General features: G+C 36.7%; 1 protein-coding gene across 2 annotated transcripts in view; it reads right to left on the reverse strand.

Moving 5' to 3' along the window:
* Positions 1-7,596: 7,596 nt before the first annotated feature.
* KLF7 (KLF transcription factor 7) overlaps positions 7,597-26,955 on the reverse strand; it is a 97,247-nt gene continuing 77,888 nt past the window's right edge. For both annotated transcript variants that reach the window (XM_074191518.1, XM_074191517.1), the window contains exons 3-4: positions 18,178-18,301; positions 7,597-9,802 (exon numbers count right to left, since the gene is read on the reverse strand). In XM_074191518.1, the coding sequence (XP_074047619.1) occupies positions 9,751-9,802; positions 18,178-18,301 (176 nt within the window). In that variant the 3' untranslated portion in view covers positions 7,597-9,750. The remainder of the gene's footprint in view (positions 9,803-18,177; positions 18,302-26,955) is intronic.

Consider the following 26,955-nt stretch of genomic DNA (forward strand, 5'->3'; position numbering starts at 1 on the left):
AAACTCCCCATTTTCTCTTTCCACATATTCTTGTAATCTGGTATCCATCCCCTGCTTCCATAACTGTACTCACAATGTTTTCTTGGAGGTCACTAGATAATCCCTAGTCACCAAATCCAATGACCTTTTTATCCTCTTTGACCTTTCTCCACATTAATATGCTGTTGGTTTAGTTTATGTTCTCTTCCCCCAAACACATACACACACACACACACACACACACACACACACACACACAGAGAGAGAGAGAGAGAGAGAGACATATCTTTTTTATTAGATTTTTCTGTCTCATTTAGTCTATTTACCTCAGTTTCCTTATCTGTAAAATGAGGGAGAAGAAAACAGCAAACAAGTTTTTTTCTTCTTAATTCCTCTCCCTCTTTCTCCACTTACTTCCCTCATTCCTTTATCCCTTTCTTCTCCTTCTTTTCTTATGTTCTTCTCAAAACCTTGATAAGGGTTTCCCCCAAGAGTCTGTCCTTGGATCTCTTCTATTCTTTATATTTATGGCGTCTTTGGTGATCTCACTCACTCACAGGATGGATGAGAGGATTTAGAGATGGGAGGAACCTTAGAGATCATCTTGTCCAACCTTTCCACTTATAGATGAGGAAACTGTGGCTTAGAAAGATATGACTTGCCCAAAGTTACATAATTTTCAAATCACACAAAAGTAGAAGTGAGATTTTACCTGAAGTACTTTGATTTCCAAACAATGATTTTTCTACTATTTTAATAGTACTTCACGTGAGATCTGGTGACCCCTAGAAGTCTCCATGAGGTCAAAACATTTTTCTATTAAGATGTTTTCATTTCTAATATGGTAAATATTGATAGATTATAATTTACATGAACAAAAGCTCTTTGGGGAAAGTAACCTTAATAATTTTTGAATAAAAGGGTCCTGAGACCAAACCTCTGAGAAATATTTCCCTGTTTCATTTCCTTTGGAGAAATGGGAGCCCCCATCAGAGTGGGGTCAATTAGCTTAGAAGATGGTGTAATATTGAATTTGCTGATTCAACAAACTTGATTATCCCTTCACAAATGTCCTTTGTTGAATAGTAAGGGGTGAGAGCTGCTTTTCAAAGCAGTCTAGAGTCATTTAGTGCTGGCAGAAACAACCCTACACTCTTCAACGATTTCTACGATTCTCACTATATTACAGAATAGTTTAACTACTGATCTTTATAATGATGACTTTGAGTCACACAACAGTCAATTATGTTCATATTTTCAACTCATTAAGACAGGTAAACTTTAGGAATAATTACCAAAATTTCAGTGATCTGAAGTTGTTTTTTTTAAAAAGAAACACTTCATTTTTTGATGCCAGAGAAACAAAGTATATACTGCCTACCATATCCTTCTGTCAATATTAGCAAGTATTCCCATACTTAATTGTTTTAAAAATTAGCTTATAAATTAATTCCATGACTTTAAAAAATAATCCTTTATTTTACAAAATGAATGTTAAAATTGTTTTTCATATGATTGGGGAAAAATAAAATACTAAAAAAGGAAAAAAAGTTTATAGTTTATAAGTAAATTTTGATAAAAATTATTCTATTATTGTGACTTTCTCAAATTTACATCGAACATTTGATCTTCTATTTCTGGTTCTTCAATATTGCAATTTAGATTTATAAGGTTCATAAAGTAATTGAGATAGATATAAGAAATCTCAGAGGTCAAGTAGTCTTTCATTTTGTAACTAAGGTCCACTGAGGTTAAATGTGTTACCCAAGATCATATAGTTAGTTACTCTTAATTCCAAATCTAGCTTTCTTCTATTCTACTGCACTGCCTTTGAGTCTAAAGGATTGCTTCATTCTATTTAGTTCTAAACTAAAGAGTCTTTCCGTTTGACAAAAAAATTCAATGACTTAACCAGGGTCCTATAACTAGTTAGGAGCAGCATAGCACAAAGTCCATGCTTTCTGATACATAGTTCAGTCATGTCTTAGCTTACAATACTTCCATCTCACATGTTTAGTTATCTTCAGAAACTATTTCAATTGAAATTAAGCTTCTCAGAAACAACTTCATTAAGAACAAAGCTTTGGGATCAGAGGATTGCCACTCAAATTCTTTTCTGAAGCGATTTCCTTACTACCTTACCTGAGAAAGGGGTGTAACTTCTGGCACCAACCCTGTAATTATAGCTTTTCATTAAATCTTATTCAACTTTCCCTTCTTTCAGGATCCTCCCTTGATTATGGATCAAAGTCCAAGGCTTCACTCCCTTTAGTCATCTGCCTCTAATTTAATTCTTCCTCATGAGCCCAGCAGGTAATGATTTGGTCATGTTGCCTCCCTTATGGCAAACAACCCTTTCAGATTTAATTGGAAGGAGGATACTACCGGCCTTAGTAAAGCAAGCATTGTGCTAAAGGTACAGAGAATAAAACTGTACTCTTTATACTTTTTAATTTAACCCTCCCTTGAAGTCACTGGACTAACAGGGTATTTTAAACAATTTGTTGTAATTATCAAATTTGTTTCAGTTCTTCCACTCCCAACACCTACTAGTTTTTTTCTCTTCCCTTTATTTCCGAGATCGCTGCCTACCTTTGTATTCCTGTTTTATAGTGTTCAATCTTAAGGGGCTGCCATCTCTCCTTTCCCCTTCATAATAAACCATCTTCCATAAACTGCTTTTCCCCACCTATTCAAGCTACCTTTTCTAACCCTCCCTTCCTCCTTTTCCCCATCATAAATAGTATCATTTAATGTCTTCCAAATAGTCTGCCTTCTTTAACTATCACCAGAGCAAATTTCCCATCGCTAAGAGAAGCTTGCAACAAGCCTTCCCTGTCCCCTCAAATAACTTTCCATAATCCAACTCAACCTAAAATATTGCCATTCAAAGTCTCCACTCATTCTTCCTTCCCTCACTCAATGGCATGAAATTTCTCCCACCCTTCTTATCTGAGCTTTGAATGATGTCTTTGGAACTGATAATTTTTTTTTAATTCTCAAAGTACAAAGACCTGATGTAACCTCTTCTTGTTCCTTTCTGTCCTGAAGAAAAAGTTATAGCATGAAGTATATAATGTCACACTTGTGCTCCTGAAATTGTTTTTCTTCTAATAAAATGAGGAGGATACACTGAGCCATTCCCAGGCCAAACACATTCTACTGTTTATTACACATATTACATTCTTAAATAAAAATGCGTCACATAACATTTTTTGCATAGATATCTTACAATATACCAATTTAAAAAAGAATTATGAAACAGACCAGTAACAAAAATAAATTTTTTTCTTCATTAATAATTTTGTAACATTAACATACCACCATCATATAATACAAATAATATTTTTAAATCTTAAGACTTTTGTACAGCAAAAAAACTTGACAAAGTAATATATTTATATATATATAAAAAGCTTAAAAAAAATAAAATGTCAAAAAAAGGCAGAACTGAGGGCTATAAGACCTAGGTACTTCTGTGATATATTATAAATACCAGAGAAGGCCTGAGAGAATGTGACTGTGGGGTTGAGGGGTGGGTCTCTCCAAACACACTTGTTAGACACATCTGGCAAAAGAAATGATATAGTGCAAAAAACAAATTCCTTCAAGCAGTGTCTTAAAAAAAATGGAGGGGGAATCAGATATAATATAAAAGCCAATGGGTTTGTGCGTGGAGGATTGTGGGAGTGAGAGAGGAACTTTAGGGGTAGTTTTGTTGGTGAAGAGGGAAGGTCTAGGAAAATGACTAACCATTTATTTTGCCATAAGTGTTGATAGGGGAGAACTGGGTGATAATAAGTGGTTGCTGTTTTGTTTTGACCCCTTCTTGGTCATGAAATACAAATGCAGACTTAAAGGAAAAAAACAAAAAACAAAAAACCAAGTCTAGGTTGAGCCTGTATTCAGATAGCAAATGCATGCTAGAAAAAATAAATCCAAGTCAAGGACCAGCCCATAAGCCAGAAAACCTTCCTGGGTCTATGCGATTGCGATTATTCTACCTCGAGCCCAAAGGCATCACAGTTAAAATGTCCCCTCGATGTGTTCTCCTCCCAGCATTGACTAGTTTTAATATACTGGCAACTGTAAGCATGCTTTCCCTCCAAAGAAGATAATAGGCACTGGTGGCTATTCCACTTATAATATTCACAGCCCAACTGATTTCTTTCGGTGAAAGTATTACACACACACACACACGTGTGGGAATACCACCCTCAGAATTTTGATGTGGGGCTCATTTTATGGCAGTATACAAAAGCTGGAGTGAAATAAATTGAAGATTTCCAAGCTTACAGTTGAAAAAACTTGTAAAAACAATCCCAAGAAAGAATGCATCCACCTTTCCTCACAGTCACTGAGAAGCCCTGTTTGGGCAGGTGGGTGGGGGGGACAAAAAAACCCCCAAAACAACAGTTTCTGGTTTGGGATAGTTGGGGACTGAGGACTTTAGGCGATTCCTCTGTTTGTGGACACCTGCTTCCCCTGGACTACATCTACATAGCAGTATTAGGATTTGGAGGATGAATATGGTCAATGAGAGCTTTTCAAAGAGCTTCCAGGAAATCCAGCAAGAGAGATTTCAGAGAAAGGTGGGGGGGGGGGGAAGAGAAGGGGAGAGAGAAGGGGGGGGGGGAGAGAGAGAGAGAGAGAGAGAGAGAGAGAGAGAGAGAGAGAGAGAGAGAGAGAGGAAGAGGGAGGGAGGGGGGAGAAGGGGGACAGAGAAAGAGAATTTAGAAGAGAAAACCCTGGAATCTTAGGCAGTTTGCCTTGTGGTATTTACAAGCAGATTTTTTAATGTTGTTATTTTTGTTGTTTTCTATGCCATTTTTTGTTGCTTCCTCAACTCCAATGGTCCTGAAGATTCATGGAGAAGGGACTCCAGAGGTCAATTTAGTCTCTATTCCCAAGTATCTTAAATTCAACATTAACTATTCCACCACTTCTAACCATATGAATCCCAACCTCTCAGAACTTGCTCACCTGCCCCCCCTATGCTTGATAGTTATTTCTGGGAAATGCTATGCTGGAAAGTTTTAGCTGGTGCATTTCAATCAGGTTCTAATTTCTGAAATTTTATTTTATTTTGGCAAAGATCTGGGGGCAGAATAACAGCCAGAAAAACTGGCTGTCACAGAACAGAGGTTTGTTTTTTTAATGTCTGATTTTCCATGTGGTATAATTAAATGCTTTGCATCCTTATACTTTCTTTTCTTTCCTTTTTCTCCCTCTTCTAAAGGGAAAATAGTGGGAAATGAAAATGGTAAATATTACCCATACCATGAATTTTTAAGTAGTAACTTCCACAGAGGGGAAAATTTTTCAAAAATATTCGAGCCATTAAAAGTAGTTCTCTTGTTTGAATGTCTTGTTAATGGCATTGGATTAATGTTCTTCCTTTTAGCTTAGTTTATGCAGTAGTATAGCAATACTGGTGTCCTTAATATATTGAATACACATATCTGTAGGTCCAATTTATTTTTCTCCCTTCAGTGCAGAGACTCTGCATGGCTCTTCTGGAAACTGAACCAAAGTGAAATCCTTCTTTTAAAATCTCCTTTGCCTTCTAGGCTTGTAGAGAATTTTTAAGAGGAATCAGTGCAATTAAACATGCATATGAGTTTCCTTTTATCTCCTCAGAATCAAGCCATCCAAAAAAGAGGGAAGAGAAGATGGCAGAGAGGGATGAAAGATGGGGGTGGAGGGGGCACTATCCAGTAGAATCAGGATGAAGTGATGAAATCAGGAATATTTGTTATGATCTTTGCTGGAGAAAGCACATCAGGGAAAAAAAGGAAAGAAGTGTTTTTTGAGATTCATTCTGAGTCTGGGAATATTTTATAAAATGCTGCTTTGTCATGGAATTCAGACATCTATTTTTCTGGACATAATACCCTTCACTAGCAGGCCAATGGGCTGTGCCAATTAGTCATTCAAGGGGCAGGAGGCTCTGTGGGATTTGTACACAATGACTGAAAGGCTGGTAGCCATGAACAGCATTATGATTTAGGGGGACCTTGTCTTTAACTTATATTCATGTGGCAAGGGAAAAAGATACACTAGCAGAAAAAGGAAAAAATTTGTCAATATTTTCCATTCTGCAAAGTTAATTATGGGCCCCAGAGCAAAGTACGTTTGAAAGGTCTGTTACATGAAATAACATGCTGGCACTCTCCTTACACGGTTGGGATTTTTCAACATGTTAGAGGCTATCAATTTAAGTGAAGGGGAAGAAATTGTTGTTCCAATGGGAACAAATCAGAAAATACTGCTCTGAATACCCAAACTTACTTAATTTCTTTCCTTCTTTCATTTAAATATATGTATGTGTGTGTACATACACATACACACATAAGCACATACATGCACCAGATCTACATATATGTGAATGTGTAGTGTGTGTGTATGCATATGTAAACATATAATACACGTGTTTCTTAAATAGGTCCTGACAAATCATCCTTGTACCTTTTTACCAGCTGGTAAGAAAGGCATTTTCTGTGGAGACTTTGTTTCAATTGTTTCTCCCAAACAATCGCATCTAGTTCCCTGTGCCAATTGGGGCTGGTTGTAGTTCACAGCTGAGACTTCAGCTTAAAGGAATATAGCTATAAAGTAAGAAATGTAGCAACTATCGAGTTCTTCAACAATTCAAAAGCTCCAACAAATGAATCAGGAGTAAGAGAGTGCCACCACCAAGTATCAATGAGCCCAGCTCTGGGAGAGGTCAAAAACAAATTAGCAAAGGGTCTCACTGGTACAAGGAAAGAGAGAGGGATTACCAAACCCTTCCAGACATTCTGATGAGTACCAAAAGGCCCTTGTTCTGCCACATTTAAATGAGAACCTGACAAGACCACAAATGACAATAGGAAGTAAATAATTAATGATTATTCTTTATAAAAAAAAGAGTTATGGGTGTTATTTTTAAGAGCCTTGCATTGAATTGTCAGTTTAAAATTTAAGTTGCCTTGTAGACCCTTAATAATAGTAGCATTTCAAGAGGCAAGAGCAACTATTGCTCAGGAGAGGACCCTTAGGGATGTTGGCAGCCCAAGGCCTATTACCACGAGTGATGTGATGTGTCCATGCACTCTCATGCTGAAGGCCGCAGACAGAAATGAAATTCTAGGGTGTCTACATTTTCATCTAACGCACTGGCTGGATGCGCTGCAGAGGAATACAGCTGAGGTTCAAGTACTCTCACGCTCCCAGCTATCATCCGGAAAGGATGCTCCACACATTCAAATGCAATCCCATGGAATTCCGGATGGAATGGCCAAAAAAGTATTCAAATGTAGAAGTAGAGAACTACAAGATTGTCAGCAAGCAGTGCTCCAAGAATTGTTTCTAACTTGTGTTAAGTTTTACATCTTTGGAATAAAATTAATTTTTTTTTTCTTAAAAAATACCCTCCAACTAATGTTTATATCATTGCCTCCAGCAGATGGGTAGAATGTGTGTGTGTGTGTGTGTGTGTGTGTGTGTGTGTGTGTGTGTGTGTGTGTGTATGTGTTGATTTTCTTTTCTGTTGTCAAGTTTTTGTTTGTTTTGGTCCACGTTTCAAAAGAAATTCTATGGGCCGGATCTCTAAATCCCTCCCTCCCCCCCCCAAAGTCCAAATGGCAAGCCCACAGCATTTGGCTAAAGAGGCTCATTTACTCACAGTGGAGGAATTTCAACATCTCAATGAAATCAAAAGTTACAGAAAGCTGAGGAAAATCAAGTGCCAAAGATCTTGATGACTATTCATGTTGTTTATGTTTAATTATTATAATTATTATTATTTTAAAGAGAGTTCAGTTTTGCATCCCAAATATGTCTGGGGTGACATTTTAACAGTCAATGAGTCAAAACAGTCAAAAGGAGGGCAGGAGGGTAGCCGGCTGGTATGAAGAAACAGCGACCACTGGTGGACCAAATGACATTTTTGTTTTCTAGATGTGGCTTGAAGGGATGGTCCGAGAATATACAAAATATACAACCTGTCCTAGTGACCACCCCACCTGCTTGCATAGGCCATTTAATGGCCCTAAAGGCAGTCTTTGGAGTTGAGGCCAGTGCCAACTAGCTAGAGATACAGGTATATAGATATCAATTTGTACGTGTGTGATGAAAAAGTGAGGAATCTAAATCTCCTTTGAGCTCCAAAGGTCAAATTTAGCCATGGGCAGGATTTAGTTTGGAGAATAATTTGGGGGCCTCTGCTAGTCCTGGATGCTCTAAGCCACAGGTCATGCTGAGCCCACTGCCTGAAATGAGCAACACTTCTCTTCCCTTAGACAGAAGAACCTCAACACTTTGCATAAATGCAAGCCCTTCAATCCCACAATGGACTCTTAAAGTATATTTTTTTTTCCCTTTTTAACAAGCCGGATAGTATGAGCTCAGTGGAAATGAGAAAGAAGGATTGACTGATGCTGTGTGAAGCCTCTGGGCTTGGGAGGCATCCTCATTTTCCCTCCACTCCTGGACGGAGGGTATTTTTGGCTTTTTTTTTTTTTTGTCAGGTCATAACCCAAAGTTAGGTTAAAGACACAGATGCCCGTTGAGGCTAGAGACATCTGTGCTGTAACTGGTTAGTAGGGTCGCAATAATAACACACAACACAATTTGTTGATCACCATGGGCTGAGGCCAGCACACCCCCAAGGAGGGTATAAGAAGTATGATGTCACATCTGATTGACCACTCCGAGATTCGGGTATCCAGGTGACGAGATAGTCCTAGAGGTTTTAGTCCATGGAGAAAAGATAAAACATTTAAGCTTCCAAATAAGCTTTTCAAGTTTTCATTAGCAAAATCAGAGAGATTAAAAAGAAAAAATCTAGCTATGGCAATAAGGTGAGGCCAAAGGTATACACTGTGATTTTTTTTTCAAGGGTTTTATTCTCTTGGCCACTTTGTAGTCATGCTAGAAGTTTCCAGAATCCCTAGTGCATATGGTGTGCAAAAAGTAAGAAAAGAAAATTCCTCCTTCACGAAGTCTACACGAACGCAGGCCAGAAAGTGTAAGGTGTCATTCCACAGTCTACTGCCATTAAGGCCATTGGTACGGACATGAAAAGATCTCAATAGCTCAGTCCTATGAAGAACCAAAACAGATCAAAAGGTCTGTGAGGAAGTCTGACGCTTTGAATATTGGGATTTTTCTGACACAAAGGACAAATGAACCAAGAGGTTAATTTTGGCTACCAAACTGGGATTTGGTTTTTCTAGGTCATTTTTTCCCCCAACCATTTAAAAAGAAGACAAGTTAGTGCTACAAGTATGCAACTTTAAGATGATGTATTCTCCTATCAAGTTGCATTGAGAAGCAAGTTAAATAAGCCCCTCTTACTGCTGCTGTCCACCTGCAGAGAAGTCACATCCATTTTTCTTTGAATTCCATTGCCAACAGCGGGATGCAATTCTGATAGCGCTGAAGTAGGCAGCCTTTTTGCCTTGCTGAGAGTTCACCCAATTTCTTCATCATCTTCTACCATCTGGCTAGGGCAAGGCGTAAAGTACAGATGGAGATATCTTGAGTATAGTTGAGTGCATTTCAATGTGTGTGTGTGTGTGTGTGTGTGTGCATGTATGCATGTGCATGTGCGCATGTGCATGTGTGTGTGTGTGTGTGTGTGTGTGTGTGTGTACAGAGGTTTATATGTGAGAACTCTCTCTCTTTTCCGCAAGGCAGCAAGTTCTGACCAAATTCCAGCCCTCTGTCTAAAGATTCTTCCTTTAGACAACAGCTGGTGCCATGAAGTTCCTCTGGTCATTCGGTTATTTAGATATGTCTCTTCATATGGAGGGCAAGGTGATCAGACCTAGAAAAACACCTAAGAAAATAAGAAATAATACAAAATTAATATACTATGTGAAACTGGGTCACCTGTCCAGAAGACAAGGATCACCCTTATCCAACAGTAAATAATCTGTCAGTATCATTTATTGGTGAGACTCTAACATCAAAGAGCCCCATAAAGAATCTTGGAGATCACTAAGAATAAGTAGTGGTAGCAATAATTCTGATGACAATAATAATATTGTCATCTAACACTGACACGGCACTTTAAGGATTGCAATATTTCATCTCATTAGGTTCTCATAAATTCCGGTGAGTTAGATGTCATTATTATCCCTCACTTGACAGAGGAGGGTAAGAGGAGTCAAACCACTTGCCCAGGGTCACACAGATAATACGATCTGAAGAGATATTCCAGACTCCAAAGTCAGTACTCTATCTGTTCTCTAACTACTTTACAAATGAATGGAGGTCCAGAAAATTTAAATGACTTGCCCAAAGTGGGAAGTACAAGAATGAGGGTACAAACTTAGATCTTCTTTCTTCTGTATCAAAAGTCCATTATTTTACTTTGAAAAAAAAATCTCAAATACATTAAATTTTTGTTTTTATTTTTGTTATTATAATTTATGGAAGAAAACAAGCATTTCCATAATAACATGACTTTTTTTTTAGGGGTTTTTTTTCTACAAGGCAAATGGGGTTAAGTGGCTTGCCCAAGGCCACACAGCTAGGTAATTATTAAGTGTCTGAGATCGGATTTGAACCCAGGTACTCCTGACTCCAAGGTCGGTGCTTTATCCACTATGCCACCTAGCTGCCCCTAACATGACTTTGCTATAACATAACAGAACAAATATTTTATTACATAAATTAAAATTTTTTAAATTGAAAAAAATAAAATTGAGTATATTCAATTTTTCAAAATATATTTCAAATATATTCATTTTTTTCAAATAATTCATCCCCCTAACATCACTAGACTACCAAATGTACTATAACCATAGACTCCATCTCTGGTATCTAAAAAGCCACAGAATAAATCCCTGATTTTTACTGTTCTGATCAACTGTAAAGTAAGCTCTTTTTGCCACTTTTTCTGCATTTCAGAATTAGGGGCTGAAGGGTTTCACTAGAGTCAGGCTGTTAGAATGTAAACTGTCATAATGTCTGATCCCCATTTGGCTTCCTCTTCCTTTACTTTGATAGCTCTCTTGTCTTTGAGAATACTCCCTATGGTTTTTCTTGTCCCCAGAAAGATGCTTAAAAATATGTTAATGAGTTGTTTGAAAATTTTATCTTTGGGTTAGGGCTTCTTTCCTTTTATGCATACTCTCCCATTATTTATATTTTCTCCCCATATGCAATCACAAAAATATATAAATTAAGGTAGAACTATATTCTATAGATTACAGATATAGATTAATAGCTACACTAACTCTTAAATCTATTTGTCAGTACCAGTAATTTTTAAAGAGAAATGTCTTCTTTCATTGAGTAACCTTGGGGGCTAGTGAGGAAAAAAATGATACCTTCCTCCACGAGACCACAATGAAATGAAAGTGCGTAAAATCATGATAGAATTTCTTTAAGTCAGTCCCCTCTCACCTGGCAGGGAACTCTCTCATCTACTCTAGACAAACAGCACAAATCTTGTTTCTAAATAGGTATAAATCTGACAATAATCAGTTAAAAGAAAGAAAGAAAAGAAAAACTGAGACTTGAGTTGAATGGAACCTTAAAGAGCTCATTAAGCCAATTCCCTCATTTTATAGTTGAAGAATCCAAGACCCCAGAAAGGTTATATAATTTATCTAAGGTCCCACAGATGTTGTGGCAGAGCTGGGGAACTTCAACCAAGCATTCTTCCCAATGAACCATGATGTCTCTCCACATGAAAACAAATAATAATCATAATCATAAATTGTCAATAAGGGATCATAAATTGAGTACAGATCAAAACCTGTGAAAACAGGAGCTACTCTGTAAAACTGAGATCCACATGCCCCAATATCTGCAACTATTTCAAGTCATAGTTTAATAAGTCCTTTACTAATGTCATTATGCTATAAAAGAGTCACTGGATTTTTGGTCAAAGGCTTATGTCAGCACTGGTGGGTTCTACTACCTTTGAGTACAAGGCTTGTCTATGGATTGCATCAGTCAATCAAAGACCAGTTCTGGGAGCTACATATCTAGGTGGCAATTTTGACTGTGGTAAATGCTTGAAGCCTGAAAGGGCTAAAATCTGCATTAATAGAGGGAATAACTATATTGATGGAATCATAGTTTTGAAGAACAGAATTAACAACTAAAACAAACTAATTTGGACAGCCTTCTTAAGGAGTTTTCAATAAGGATATGTGACCTGCTTACAAGTCAGCAGAGTGGTTATTTCCAAGAGAGCATACTATTAGGGTGCATAAAAACAGTATAGAATGGCAAGGGTATTGGGCCAATGACAATTAGGTAGCACAGTGGATTTATCATTGGGCCTGAGGTTAGGAAAATCTGAGTTCAAATTTGACACTAACTGTCTGACTCCGAGGAAGTCATTTAACCCCTATTTGCTTCAAATTCTTATTTGTAAAATGGAGACACATTTGAAAAGGAAATGGCAAATTATTCTAGTAGCTTTATTAAAAAAAAAAACCCACAAATGGTGTCACAAAGAGTTAGACAACTCCATGGCTCCATGTCTCTATATGTAGGCCTTAATGGTTTAGGTCTTTGTGTGTGTGTGTGTGTGTGTGTGTGTGTGTGTGTGTTTGTATATGTACACACACACACACACACACACACACACACATATATATTGCTGCTGACTTAGTCATGATAGGTCAGGGTTGAGCAGTTAGGTATTGCTTTGTAGCCCACCCATTTTCTCCTTTTGTTCTGTGCTCTATTTTTTCTTCCCATCATTTTGAAAATGGGAGTTCTATCCTAAAAAAAGTGTTTAAAATCACATATCACCTTTCAGATTGAAAGCAGAAGGAAGAGATGATTGGTAGAAACTACCATCGTATGTAATTGGAAAATAAATAAAATATTTATATAATTTTAAAAAGAAAGTAGAAGGAAGAGGATGGGTTTAAAACAGATGGCTAGGTTCCAGGAACAAAACGCTGATTAAGGAATATCCTGGAGACTGAAATGAGGAACTGGGGGCAAGAAGCATGTAAGAAGAACCAATCAGAAGAAATAAGATTCAATATACTAGAAGTCTGCTTCAACATTCACTTTTCAGAAATATATATACTTTGTATCATTAGCCATTCATTCAACAAGGATATATTGAATATGCCTAACACTGTTTGTATATTGAGATAAATCTGTAGAAAACTGTATTTGTGCTAAGTACATGGAAAAAAGAAATCAATGAAAAACCAACCAAAAATATCTGAAGCATTGGTAGCAGCTTTACTGAAATTTATCTTATTTGATGACCAGAGCTATTTATCACTGTTACTTGTTCAAATTATAAACACTGTACAAGAAAGGTTAGCCTAGGTCCTTACCCACTGAACTAACTATTCAATAGAGCATCAACATACTTAACCATTATTAACTAGTATCTGTTGAACTACATCACTGAAATAGATAGTCCCAGGCCCTGGCTCTATCTCTATTCCTATTTATTGAACACTAATGAAATCACTGCTCCAGATCAAAAAAAGGACCTGAACCCTTATTAGGAGTAACATATGACACTAGGTAAATCTCCAGAAACACAAAATACAATCATTCAAAAAAGGGTAAGAAATGTATACAGCTGCTAGAAGACTGAGTCAGAAGCCTTACTTTCAACCTAAAATAATTTGTTTGACCTTGGACAAGTCATTGATTTTCCTGAGTCTCACTTTTGCCACCTATTAAAAAAAAGATTCAAATTCTTGCTTTACTGTACATCTCACAGAGATTTTCAAAGGAAAGTGCTTTATAAACTTTAAAAATGCTACATAATTGTGAGCTGTTAATAATTTTTATAATTATATTATCTATGCTACATATAATATATAATTATATAACAAAATTGTGTAATATATAATCACATGACATATAATTATGTATCATGATATATAATTATATCATATAATTATAATATAATATAACATATAAATATAATTTCATGTATAATATGATCAAAACTGGTCAGGAACAGAAAACCAGTCATTCTCTGAAATTGTTATTGCTATTCCTTTGGAATGGGATGGGGGAAAGGAGTCACTTACTTATTAAAGACATATGAATGCCAAAACAAATAGCCATCTTATTGAGCACCAAAGGGACCCACATCATCTGGCATTTCTACTGGACCCTGGGCTGGGTTGAGAACACCAAAGGTCCACTCCTTCATCCATCCCTGATCCTTTCTTGCTTCACTCTGCCAGAAACAGCCTTCTTGGACTCTTGCAAGCCTGCTGAGTCAGTGGTACAGTAACACTGGCTATTAGTGCTAATGGGAACAAAGCAGTTTCCTATCAGCAGCGTCATGCTATGTGAGAGTATTTCTGTAAACAAAGAAGCCTGGTGCCTCCCTCTAGCTCTTCCTTCTTGCAGCTGGTGAGAGTGGGAAACATCCCCATCAAACAATGAGGGGGTTATCAGTTAGAGGGCCAAGAAAACAGCATGGCCTTCCTCTGCCAGGCCATGGCAAAGTCATAGAATACTAAGAACTCAATGAGACATCAGAATTGATAGAATCCATTTCCACTACTCAACATACATGGAAATTGTGATGCCACCACCACATGCATACATTTTGGGAAAGAAAATCCCAATCCTAGCTAGTAACCCAGTAAGATGACGTTGCTAAACTGAATATCAGATTAAAAGCAAGATGAGGCTCAGATTCCCATTCACTCACACACTGCTAAGACTACTGCACTGTGCTGGTAGGGGGCAAGATGACTATCTTAAAGTTGAGACTCACTGTGGGGGGTCAGGAATGGTATTCATCCAATCACCCAGGGCTTTTCTCTCCCATATCATTGTGCCATGTCAGCACCCTCTCCATTTCCCTGTGCCCCATCCCAAATAAGTGCTATTCTTAGCACATAAATGCTGATTGAAAAGGAAGGTGGCTTGCCAATTCAAACTAACTCTGGCATTTGTGTGTCCTGAAGCCTCAGCACAATCCTGGATTCAAGGGTACCTATTGTTTGTTTGTGTCACGGTTGCTTTTCCAGTTAGGAATTTGATCTGTTTATACTTTTCCAAAACCTCAAGAGAAAAGCGGCTCACATCACCCACCCAGTTACCTGCAAATTCCCAGGTTTCAAAAACTAAAGAATGTTGAAATCAAAGAACAAAATATAAAAGACTACCAATATATCCATCTTCTCCTCCCCTTCAACAAACATGATTGCAATATTATGGTCCACCTCTCCACAATGGAAATATGGACACATCAGATTCTGACATATTTGTCATAAGAAAGTTGTAAATTCCCCAACATGCCAGGTGATGAAAGTTAGAAATATATATAGCAATAATCCAAAAACGGTTCCTTCTCTTCCAAGTACTACCTTAACCAATGTGGCCATGTCCACACAATCTTGACCATGAGCAAGTCACTTAACCCTAACTGCCTCACATCCAGGGCTATCTCCAGTCATCCTGATTCAAATCTGGCCATTGGACCCAGATGGTTCTGGAGGAGAAAGTGAGGCTGGCGATTTAGCACAGCACCCCCTCACTCAATTCCAATTCAACTACATGTCATGGCTTCACTTCCCTGATGTCATGATCTTCTTGGAGAATAAGGGACAAATATCATCATCATCATCATCATCATCATCTCTAATTGAGAGAATACAATGCTGTTCAGATGTGGACAACAGTCTATTGGCACTTGACTACTACCTAACCAAAAAGTAACTGAAAGCTCCCCCCAAATGTTGTGTCTTCCTGGGGCACACAAGAAGTTCGTGTTATATATATATATATATGTATATATATATACATATATATATATATATATGTATATATATATACATATATATATATATATATACACATACATACATATATACATATATACATATATATGGTGAGGGAGAGAGAGAGAGAGAAAGAGAGAGAGAGAGAGGAGAGAGAGAGAGAGGCCTAAAATTATAATCCCACTACAAGGAAAACTTTAATTAAACAAGGGGGAAGATTTAACTAGTCTAAGAGATGGGAATGAGAGACTTTAGAGTAGATGATATAATGCTCAAAGGACCCTAAATAAAAAGAGAGCACTGCTGATTGATGTCTACTCAGTGAGTTTGGGGGCAGTAGATAGAGAGGGGGAAAAGAGAACCCCCTTCTATGGAGAAAGGGCAGACTCTTAGAGAATGAACAACAGCTTTAGCTACTATATTTCCTTGTGTCCTGATGTGGGGAGTTTATTTCTTTGGCTTTAGGAAGCAAGGTTTTTAGTTAATTCTTAAAGAATGATGATAAGATGGAAGTAACTCCTTTTAGAAGGGGGGGGAGGGGAAGGAAGGCGCTGCCAGAAACAAAGAAACATGAATTCTCTTTTATAAATATCTCAAGAATGAGGAAAAGGTCTCCTCTTGCAGCCACAGTCCTGGCTTATCCTGTGTTTCATTTGAAACAAACAAAAACTAAACCAGGGATAACAGGCAGAGGAAGCCCTGGTGAAAGGAGACAGGAGTGGGACATCAGGGCTTGGGAAGACAGGATGCAAAACTGATCACATTTCCTTCCTTATGAAAGCTGGGCCTTTGTTTACATCCTGTCCACCCCCCTCCTGCCATTCTCCATGCTCTCAGCCAACTCAGAGAGCCCAGAGGCTTTCAGTTAGCCTTTATTGTATTATAAGCATTTTTCTTATCACAACCGAGACCCTTAGTATTGCATTAAAAAGACAGTTAATTTTCTTAAGCTTCTTTTTTAATACAGAAATAGGATTAGAAGGATAACACGCTCAGATGCAAGCACGTTATTTGATTATGTCTAAACCTAATCCTGGCTTCACCTTGGTCTGCACAGTCTCCAGTTTGGGGGTTTTATTGGTTGATAATGTCAGCGCTGTCAGATATTATTACTTGGGCATTGTCTGCTGTTACTCGTCCTTTCCTCCACTCCAAATTCTAAAGACTTGAAATTAAATTTTAGGATAATTCTTTGAAACCTCTCCATCTTGCAACTCTTAGCCCTTTCTCTCTTATTCCATAAGATCAATAGCTTCAGAGCTGGAAGGGACCTCAGAGGTCAGTCAGTTTATACAGCTCCTTCATTTTAAAGAGAAGGAAACCGAGAACTGAGGTACAGAATTTGCCCCGCTTAGGTAGTTTATCTGAGGTGAAATTTGAACCCAGGTCCTCTGACTTTTTGTTCTGAAAGAACAGGAATATATTTAGAAAACATAGACCCAGTTTTACAACAGGTAGGAGATAGAACAAGAATCTGAAATCCCACTTATTCAGGGTTTAAAGTTGAAGTTTCACCTCTTCTACTGATGCCAGAACTTTTTGAACTTTTCTTAGAATCATATGTACCAAAAATTGTAGTGCCATTTCAAGCCATTCATGCTTAAAACATCAAAAAGATTTAGGATATTTTTTACTTTGCTTGGATTTCTGTTTTGAACAATGTACGTTGTGAGAAATATTTTGTGTGTTTGGATTGCTAAAATAAACTTCTAAACTTCTTGAGGTCTGAGACCCTATACTATTCATCATTTTAAATCTCAGTTCCTAAGACTGCCTTCTACATAACAGAAACTCAATTATTTTATTAAATCAATAAAATATATAGTAGGTGTTTAATAAATACCTACTGAGTGAATAAATGAGTGGGATTATTAAGGAGCTACTCTTAGAGGAAAGCATTTTATATTTTTAATTCTATCTCTAAGAAAAAAATGAAAGATTACAGGTCTCTGTCAGAACCTCATGACTAAAAGAAAGCAGAGAGGGAGGGAGTGATATATCAAACCAAGGATTGTTTCCTTCCTTAGCATAAGACTGAGTGACTAGGAACTCATAGTTGGCAAAGTAAAATTAAAATTGTTTTCAGTTTTCCTACTTAAAACTTTCTTGGGAGAGCTCCTCTGTAATCCCAATTCTCTTCTCTCTCTCTCTCTCTCTCTCTCTCTCTCTCTCTCTCTCTCTCTCTCTCTCTGGTTTTCACAAGACAATAGGGCAATAGGGTTAAGTGACTTGCTCAAGGTCACACAGCCAAATAATTAATTATCTGAGAATGGATTTGAACTCAGATCCTCCTGACTCCAGGGCTGGTGTTCTATCTACTGTACCACCTCTCTGCCCACCAATTCTCCCAATGGAAAAGCTGAAGATATATGTGCTTTGGAAAAGACTTGTGTTCAGCCTCTAGGCTGACCAATCAGCATTGTTCTCCCCTCCATCAGTTCCCCAATCATCTCACAAACCACTTTACCTGTCGCAGTGGTTGCATTTAAAGGGCTTTGCACCCGTATGTTTCCTGTAGTGCCTCGTAAGCTCGTCACTTCGTGCAAAACGCCACTCACACCCTTCCCATGAACACTTATAAGGCTTCTCACCTGCAGGAAGAGATGAAATGAGGCTTGTTAGTAAATGGCGGAATACCTGCTCCAACACACTTCAGTACCTCGATGGCCAACATCTTGGAAAGAGCCACTTAAAGGGTAAAACACACTGGCAGCACAGGTGACAAAAAATTGAGAGATTAAAATGGACCTCAATAGTGTTACAAGGTCCCTGCATCTGGAAATCTTATTTTGGTTCCCAGAGTCAGGGCATTTCCTTCAACTTGTAGAGTAGTCATTTCTTATCCCAGGAGGATCCTCACCCCCACTGCCTGAGCAGGAAGGAAATGTGCTATTTTCATTAGAACCACAAATGCTTCTAATTCTATTTTCCACCAGAACCTACGGTAATTCGCCATTTCTGGCTTCTTGGTCTCCCCCTCCTCCTCTCTTTTTACCCTATCACCACAAACTGTAGGCTTGTGGCTGATTTATAAGGACAGCAACTCACGACTCCAAGACTGAGTGTTTCTTCCAGTAAATGCAGGTGAATAAATAGGCAGGAGAAAGAACCACAATCTTAGGGAGCAGAAGGCAAATAAAATATGTGAAAGGTCTCAGCTATTCAGGTTATCTTCAGCCATAAAAACCCTGCCAAACAAAGCTAAGAGCTAGATTCTAAACTGTGACGTATACTACTACCAAAGCTTTTCAGCCAATTTGTGAGGCATGTTTTAGCCAGAATGGAGCTTCTACATCACGAAGAATCAAATTATAGCATTTAAGTTTCCCTGAAGGACCTCTCCATAAAGTGACTATAGACCAAGAAGCACAGTAAAAGAAGTAGCGGATTTTTCTTTTAAGCCTTCTTATGCATCATGTTTTCCCTACACATTTATACTTTTCACCCTATGGAAGGCCAGTTTCAGGGAAAATCCCTATAAGATGACAGCTGTAAGCATTTATTTACTACTACTACTAATAATAATAATAATAGCTGACATTTATATATCACTCTAAGGCTTTCATAGAGTTTTATATTCCTTATCACATTTGAGCCTAACTACAACCAGATGAAGTAGTTACTGCAAGAATTTTCACCATTTTTCTTGCCCATCCCATTTCCCACTATGAGATGGTAGAGTGGAGTCCAGATCACTTATTGCATTAATGTATTAAACATGGTATGGAAATTCTCTCTACAGATACAGAATTTCAGCTCATTTTGTAATTTCGAAAGGGCAAGGAATGCCTTTTGAAACTTTTGTATCCTCAATTTGTCATAGTAGGCACTTAATAAATGATTATTGATTGACTGACAACCACAGAGACTTATCTAGAGACATTGAGAGGTTAAGTGATTTGTCCTTGGTCATACAGATAATATGAGTCAAAATCAACTAAAATCTACATCTTCCTGGCTCCAAAACTAGCCATTTATCTACTATTTCACATTGTCTCTCATATCATGATGTCCAGGGTCAATCATGTAACTTTTAAGAATTGAAAGTAAGATTAAAACCTAGGTTTTTTTGTAACTCCAAAACCAATGCTCTTAAATGTTAAATCTTAGAAATTCAGAAGGTTAAGAGGACAGATGTTTATTATCATTGAGATCCAGTTGGTTGTCCCATTATTTCTACTTTGTCAGGCAAAACCTATCCTTTCCTATGAAATATTAGAAGATATTCATGTCCAGGCATAATACTTGACCCACTTTCTTCTTTCTACCTTTTCCTTCTTCTTTAGAATGTAATTATGAAATAGTCCTTTTTTCAGTCTAGTTTATACTAAAAGTACAGCTTAATGAATGTCTTTTTTTTTTCACGTGTCATTGGGAGCAAAAAACATTCCAGTACAGATATTTTCTTTTTAACACTCTATGTGCTTGTGAGTGAGGATTAAAGGCATAGGAGAAACAAAGAATCAGTTTTAAAAACCAGGAAAAAAAATATTTCATTGTTTACTATCATGAGGCTAAATTTGGAGATTTCAGTAAAAAATTCAAAAAAGAAATAACTTATGCAGTATAACAAATATTTTATAAGCCCATAACCTATAATTTGATACTCTACTAGTAGAAACACAATATTTAAATAAACCAAGTTATCTGGCCTTCTGGAACTTACAGTCTAGTCTAAAATGCTAACATAGATAGCTATCTTTTATTCTTTTGTTAACTGCAAAATAAACAAATCCCAGGTAAAAGGAAAACATTAAGTTTCCTGTCTCATTTGTTATTTAGTCTTTTTTTTCAGTTTTGACCCCCCTTTTGGGGTTTTCATTGCAAAGAAAACCAGCTTATTCTTAGAGGTAAGGAAACTGAGGCAACGGAGATTAAGTGACTTGCCCAGGGTCACACAGGAAGATGAGTCTCCCTGATTCCAACTCTAAGATCAACAGCAATAATCTCAAGTAAAATGCAAGCATCATGCTTTGCCTTTCCTGTCTCATTATACCCCCCCATCTGCTCAAGTGATATTTACACTCACACCACCAAAGAAAACTTTTATTCTCTTATGTGATAAGATACTATAAGATGCCATCAAGTCTGGCCTTCTGCTAACTTAATTCTCAGGAAATTCAAGGTTTCTGTAAGGTTTCTGCATTTGCTCCTAGTATATTAAAGAAGAAGCAATAGGAGAATTGAATTCTCTTTGGGCTTACACTTATGGAACTGAATGCTTAAGAGGGATTAAATAAGATCTCTATCTAAGAGAAGAGTGAGAAGAGAGGAAAGGGCTTCAGCTTGGCAATTTTTGCCATTTATCAATGTTTTTGATCATCAGAGAGATTTCAAAATAGAGACTGCAAACAGAGAAAGAACACCACTGGTCACTACTCACTGGACAGTAGAAAACAATGGACTCTCATTCAAAGAAGAAGGGCTCATGTACCTCAATCAGAATGCTTTATACTCCCAAAGAAAATAAGTAGGAAACCCTTGCTGCCACCAGGACCAAGTAAAATTCAAAATTCATCAATAAAGTATAGAAGAAATCCCACAAAAAAGACTATAGCAGGGAACACAGAAAGCCAGATCCCAGAAATCAATTCATCTATCTAGCTGATTGGCCTATCATAGGCTATTGGTTTTCTGAAGGACAAAGGAAGGAGAATGGGAAAGGTGGGGGAAAGGAAACTGAGGAAGTTATTCTTTAATTCAGAGCAAACATTCCCACCTCCACATCCTGTAGCTGGATTTGGTTATTTATTAAATAAATTTTTTCTTTGATGCACAATGAAACTTGCTGGTACTCTCATGATGGATAATATAATGTACTGAGTTACTCACCCAGCAGGGATTCCCCACCCACTTTTCCATGTCTCTCTGGGCTGCTCTAATATATACTATCACAGAGTAAATATACATATATACATATATATATATATATATATATGTACTAGCTTCTAGCAATACAGCAACTTCAGATAGCTTGATTACTATTTATGAATATTATCATCTTAAAAGTCTTAATTGTCCTTGACATGGAAGGTGCTGAGATCCTCAACAGTATCTAGCTTGGTTACTTCTTACAGTTTCCATAAAGATGTCTTCCCTGACCCTGTAATTGGTTGGAGTATACTATGTCATTCTGATGGCAAATATCAAAGTGAAGTACAAACAGCAGAAAATGATAAACTCTCATCCAAACAAGAAGGGCTTATATATCCCAATCATTTTTGTCCCAAATCATGCTGGGCTCTTAGATATCAGGAACCTGATGAAATCCAGGATTGTTTTGATTAAATTAGTAGAAAAGACCTACAGACAGTGATGAGGAAGGGCAAGGGAAATTCCTTAAAATCCATTCTCTATTTTCCAGCTACAAATAACTTCCCAAGTGAAAGAAAGTATAGTTTGTCAGTATGTTTAAAATCAAACCTGTGCTTTACCAAATAATTGCATGGTTGACCTGAAAAGAAAAGTCTTCCATGTATTTGTTTTCATCCAGAAGTTTTTTGTTTATTTGTTATTTTAGTAAAATACTTGTTTTACTAGAGGTTGTATCCCTTTCTCCCCCCCCCACCAAGAAACAAGTCAGATCACAGCTATAACAGATTCTCTGTATAATCAGAGCACTCTCCTTGTGTTGTACAATAAGTCCTGAACTTGAAGGCAGAAAATCTGGCTTTAAATCAATGAGTATTTATCCTAAGTCTTTATATTCTTATTTGTAAAATAGGAATATTTATCTTTGTGCCTACAAATCTTTAGGTCTCTTCTCTTAGAACTTTTGTCAAGAAAATACTTTATAAACTGTAAATAAACAGGTGTGGGTGTGATTTATCTATTATCATGGTGAAAAGGCAACAATGATCATTTGGAATAATTTCCTTCAATGCCCTTATCCTCTATTTGTCCCACCATTCTGTTTCCTCTCCATTGAGCAGGCTATCCTCCAGGGCAATGCATATGAAACTATAGTGGGGATATATCTGGAATAACATGGACTTATCATTGAAACTTTAGGCAAGTTGTTTCATTATCTCTAAAATAGTATGTTTAGACTCAAAGAATGTTGAAAGTTCAATGATTGATTCCAGTTCCTAATGACTATGGTAACATGGTCTTCTCTCTTTAGATTTTGGGAGCTAGAAAAGGTCCATGGAAAAGGACAACTAAACTCACCAGAAGAGAGCTGTTTGTGTGAAAAAAAATGGGCATCAAGGAGATGAACCCCCAAGAAACACATTTACATCTGGAAAGAAGACCAAAATTTGTAAAAGTAATAAAAGATATGAACAGGGTGACAATAATGTCTCAGAAGACTAACTCAGCAATATGCTTTCTTGTAACATGCTGGTACCATTTTTGTAGATAAATTAAAAAGTTGGATCATAGGTCATTAGGGACTTTGCATGAGGTCCCTACATAGATAGTGAATGGTGGTGCTTGAATATGGACCTCATGACTCTTGAGTTCATTCAGCATTTCAAATTCAGAACTCATTTCTCATCCTCACTTGTAGCCTCTTACTTGGTTTTTGGGAAAGGCTGAAATCCTAAAAGATGGTATAAGTTGACAATATAAATAGATTTATATTATACTGACCCATAAAAGATTATTTAAGAAAGTTTGTGGTAGGGATCTAATTGGGTGGGGGGAGTAGGGGTAGGGGAGGTGGGGCCAGGGAACAAGAAGTTTGAACCATAGGCAGAAGTCATTCTCTAACACAAAAAAATGTTGATAGAATGACATAGAACATAGAACTGGATGGATTCTACCTCAACCAGTGATGTATCTCTTATATTTTTCTAGATTTAGAATATAGAATATCTTACTAGTTGTTGTAAGAGTGGAAAGTACTCTGATTAGTAATGCCACTCTGGGCATATGCTGGGATCTGCCCAGATTAATTCTTTCCCCAGTTTGTAATATAGCTGCGATGTAATAAGAAAAGGAAATGGATAGTTTTTACTTGAAACACTGCTGTGCCTTCCCCAAGTACTTCATAAAGAGTCCCTTGACAATGGTTCTCCTACACCCTCACTCTCAGAAATTGCAGACTTCCTCACTGACCCCCACCTGGCCTAGACAATGAAAACCCTGACATTTCCCTAAAGACCCTAATCTTGTGCCTGATAACACAGTCCTCTAGGGCATCAACTCCATAGGGACAGCAAGTGCGCCTGTTTTTTGAAACTCATCAGTGCAGTCACTTTTCACTTTTTTGAACAACTAATGCATAAGTACTATTTCAAATATATTATGCTTTCAATTTTCCCCAACAGGAGCGATCTTTTTTCAGTCTACTATCTCATAGATAGTAATATGCAACAGAGATATAATCATCATAACACCTACCACTCAAGGACCACAAATCCTTTGAACATTACTGTTAATGTTACTTAAATCATCATTATTAGTACTAATCTCGATTTATCGACAAGAAACTGGACATTAAAAAGGCTCAAGTCTTTGGTTCTGCTTTCTGAGCAGATCAACTTTAAAAAAAAGTATAGAACTTCTCTACCATAGTCTTGAAGACAATCTCAATGTTGTCATCACACATAACTTGGACCTGAGTTCAGACACTTACAATTGCTTGGCCCTATCCAAGTCACTTAACCTTTATCTGCCTCAGTTTCCTCAACTATAAAATGAGAATAATAATAGCACCTACCTCCCAGGGTGGTAAGGATCAACTAAGATAATATGTGTAAAGTGTTTAACACGCTGCCTGGTTATATAAATAGTTGCTATAAATGTTATTATTATTATCATTCTAAACATGCCCCATTTATACTCAACCACAAAATAAAATTTTAAATAACACTAAGCTCAGAGTCAATGGAAAAGTAAAAATAAATGCAAAGCATTTTTTGTATGAGGCTTATACTGAAAATGTATCCATAATAATATTGAATAATATTGACAATTATATTAAAAACAATCTTTTTTCCTCCATATTATTTTCATAAAGATGTGAACTGATGAAATTGATGTCACATTGAGGAGAAGAAGGTACAGGATAATCATCCTGTGTGTATTTATAGCTTTACAGTGTACAAATCACTGTATATAAGTTGCCTTCTTTGATGCTCTCTGTCATAGAGACGGTGGTAACTCTAGTACAAATAATAAACTAAAGTAGAAAATGATCAGAATCATAGAATATCATGCCAAAATTATGCCTGTTAAGAGTTCAACTTTATTACAAAAGATTGTTTTTGGTTGTGAGACAGGAGAAAGAGGAGGAAGAACATCTGATTGTTTAATCACTAATTTATTCAAGTATTCATTAAATTTAAGAGGGTACCTGGCACTGAACAACCAAAATTTACTCAGTCCTGTATAGAATACTATTAGTTACTGCCCAATGAGTTTAGAACATACTAAAGAAAACATTTTTCTGATATTAAAAATAAAATTGCTTGAAGGATAAATGGTTCAATTGTACACCATAACAGCAACATGGGGTTGATGATCAATCTTAATAAAATTGTTCACTTCATCAGTGCAACAATTAGGGACAATTTTAGGGTATCTGTGATGGAGAATACTATCTGTATCTGAAGAAAGAATTGTGGAGTTTAAACAAAGACCAAAGACCTTTAATTTAAAAAAAATCATTAACTTATGTAACTTTGCTAACTCTTATATTTTATTTTTCCTTAAGGATATGATTTCTCTCTCAACACATTCAATTTTGATCAGTGTATAGCACTTTGTAAAGAATGTGCTGTAACAATGTAAAGACTTCTGTAGGTGGGGAGGGAATGGAGATTAGGGAGGAAAATTGTAAAATTAAAAAAATAAAAATTATCTCTTATGTAAAAAAAAAACCCATAATCTGCACCTATACATAAAAAAGGATAAATTGGTTCAGAGACACTCTTCCTAAATTAGAGCAGAACCCAACATGGATACAGGAGTGAAATTAGAGATGAATTGTTTTGCATGCAAATGAATTACATAATTAGTCACTTCTTAAAATTATTCTGTAATACACAATTTTAGTCACTACCCAAAGTTCCTAGTCAAGGAGACATGATGGGGGGTACTGATGAAAATTTTTGCCTTAATCCTCAAAGCCAAAAAGATGGAGTTTTGTCTACTCATTCATATTGGCTATGTGACTCCACATTAAAACCAAAAACACTGCAGTCACAGGGCCAAGACCTATCACTGTCTCCTATATAACCTTATTTTCAGTTGCTCTGAATGCTGTCCCAGATCCTAGGAGAAATTGAGCTGCAGGAATGTAAAAGGTTTTGTCCCACTCAACCAGTGAATTCCAACCATAATTCAGAGAGATAGAAGGGTATTTGCAATTATTCAAAGACATGCCACAAAAAAATTAAAATTTCATTTATTTTCATTTCCCTTAATTTAAAAAAGTGAATAGCAATTAAACATTACTCAAATGTCTAGATGAACTGTGGAAAAAAAAATGAGGTAATGCAATTCTGAAAAAAGAAATTAGTATAAAATATATAGCCCTCAAAAGTAGTAAACTTCCCTTCTCTTGGATATAATTGCTTATAACTAGTTAATAGTCACTGCTATGAAACTGGTGAGCATTGGAAAGAAATGGGGTGAGGGGAATGTTTTGTAGACCTTTCTTATTCTACATTACTGGAGTTAAATCTGGAGAAAATTTAGTGTCCTTTAATTTATCAGTTAAAATAATTTTATTTTTCATTAGCCCTCAAAAGTAAAATGGATGATGATGAGGGCATATTATTATACTGGAGCTATTCTGGTTTTCAGGAATGAGGAAGGACAGTATTTTTTTAAAAAAGAGGCTTGCAATTAATAAAAATTTCCCTTTTTGTTTTAAGAAGGCAACTCATATTATTACAATTCATTGAATCATGATTTTTAGAAGTTGATTTTAGCCAGTAAGTGGTATGACCTCGGTCAGTTCTGAATGCATTATACAATATGGGAACTTGAAACTTGAGAAATATAGCAACCTGATCCCAAGTCTAACTTTAATTCTCAACACTCAAAACCCACAAGAGTAACATACATCATATCAGATTTCACAACTATATATATATTGAATAACAATGCATAGAACATATGTGAGAACATCAGGTATTCACTGTGGATGTTGAACATTTTTTCCTTCTGCATAAATTTTAACTATTTAACAAAAAGAAATAAATGTTGGCAGGATTTCTATTCTATTTCTAAATGATATGTAATCATAATGGTTAATTTATAGTATAACCAATAGCATATATGTGTGTATATA

This window comes from Macrotis lagotis, chromosome 6 (genome assembly GCF_037893015.1).
Source record: "Macrotis lagotis isolate mMagLag1 chromosome 6, bilby.v1.9.chrom.fasta, whole genome shotgun sequence".
NCBI lineage: Eukaryota > Metazoa > Chordata > Mammalia > Peramelemorphia > Peramelidae > Macrotis > Macrotis lagotis.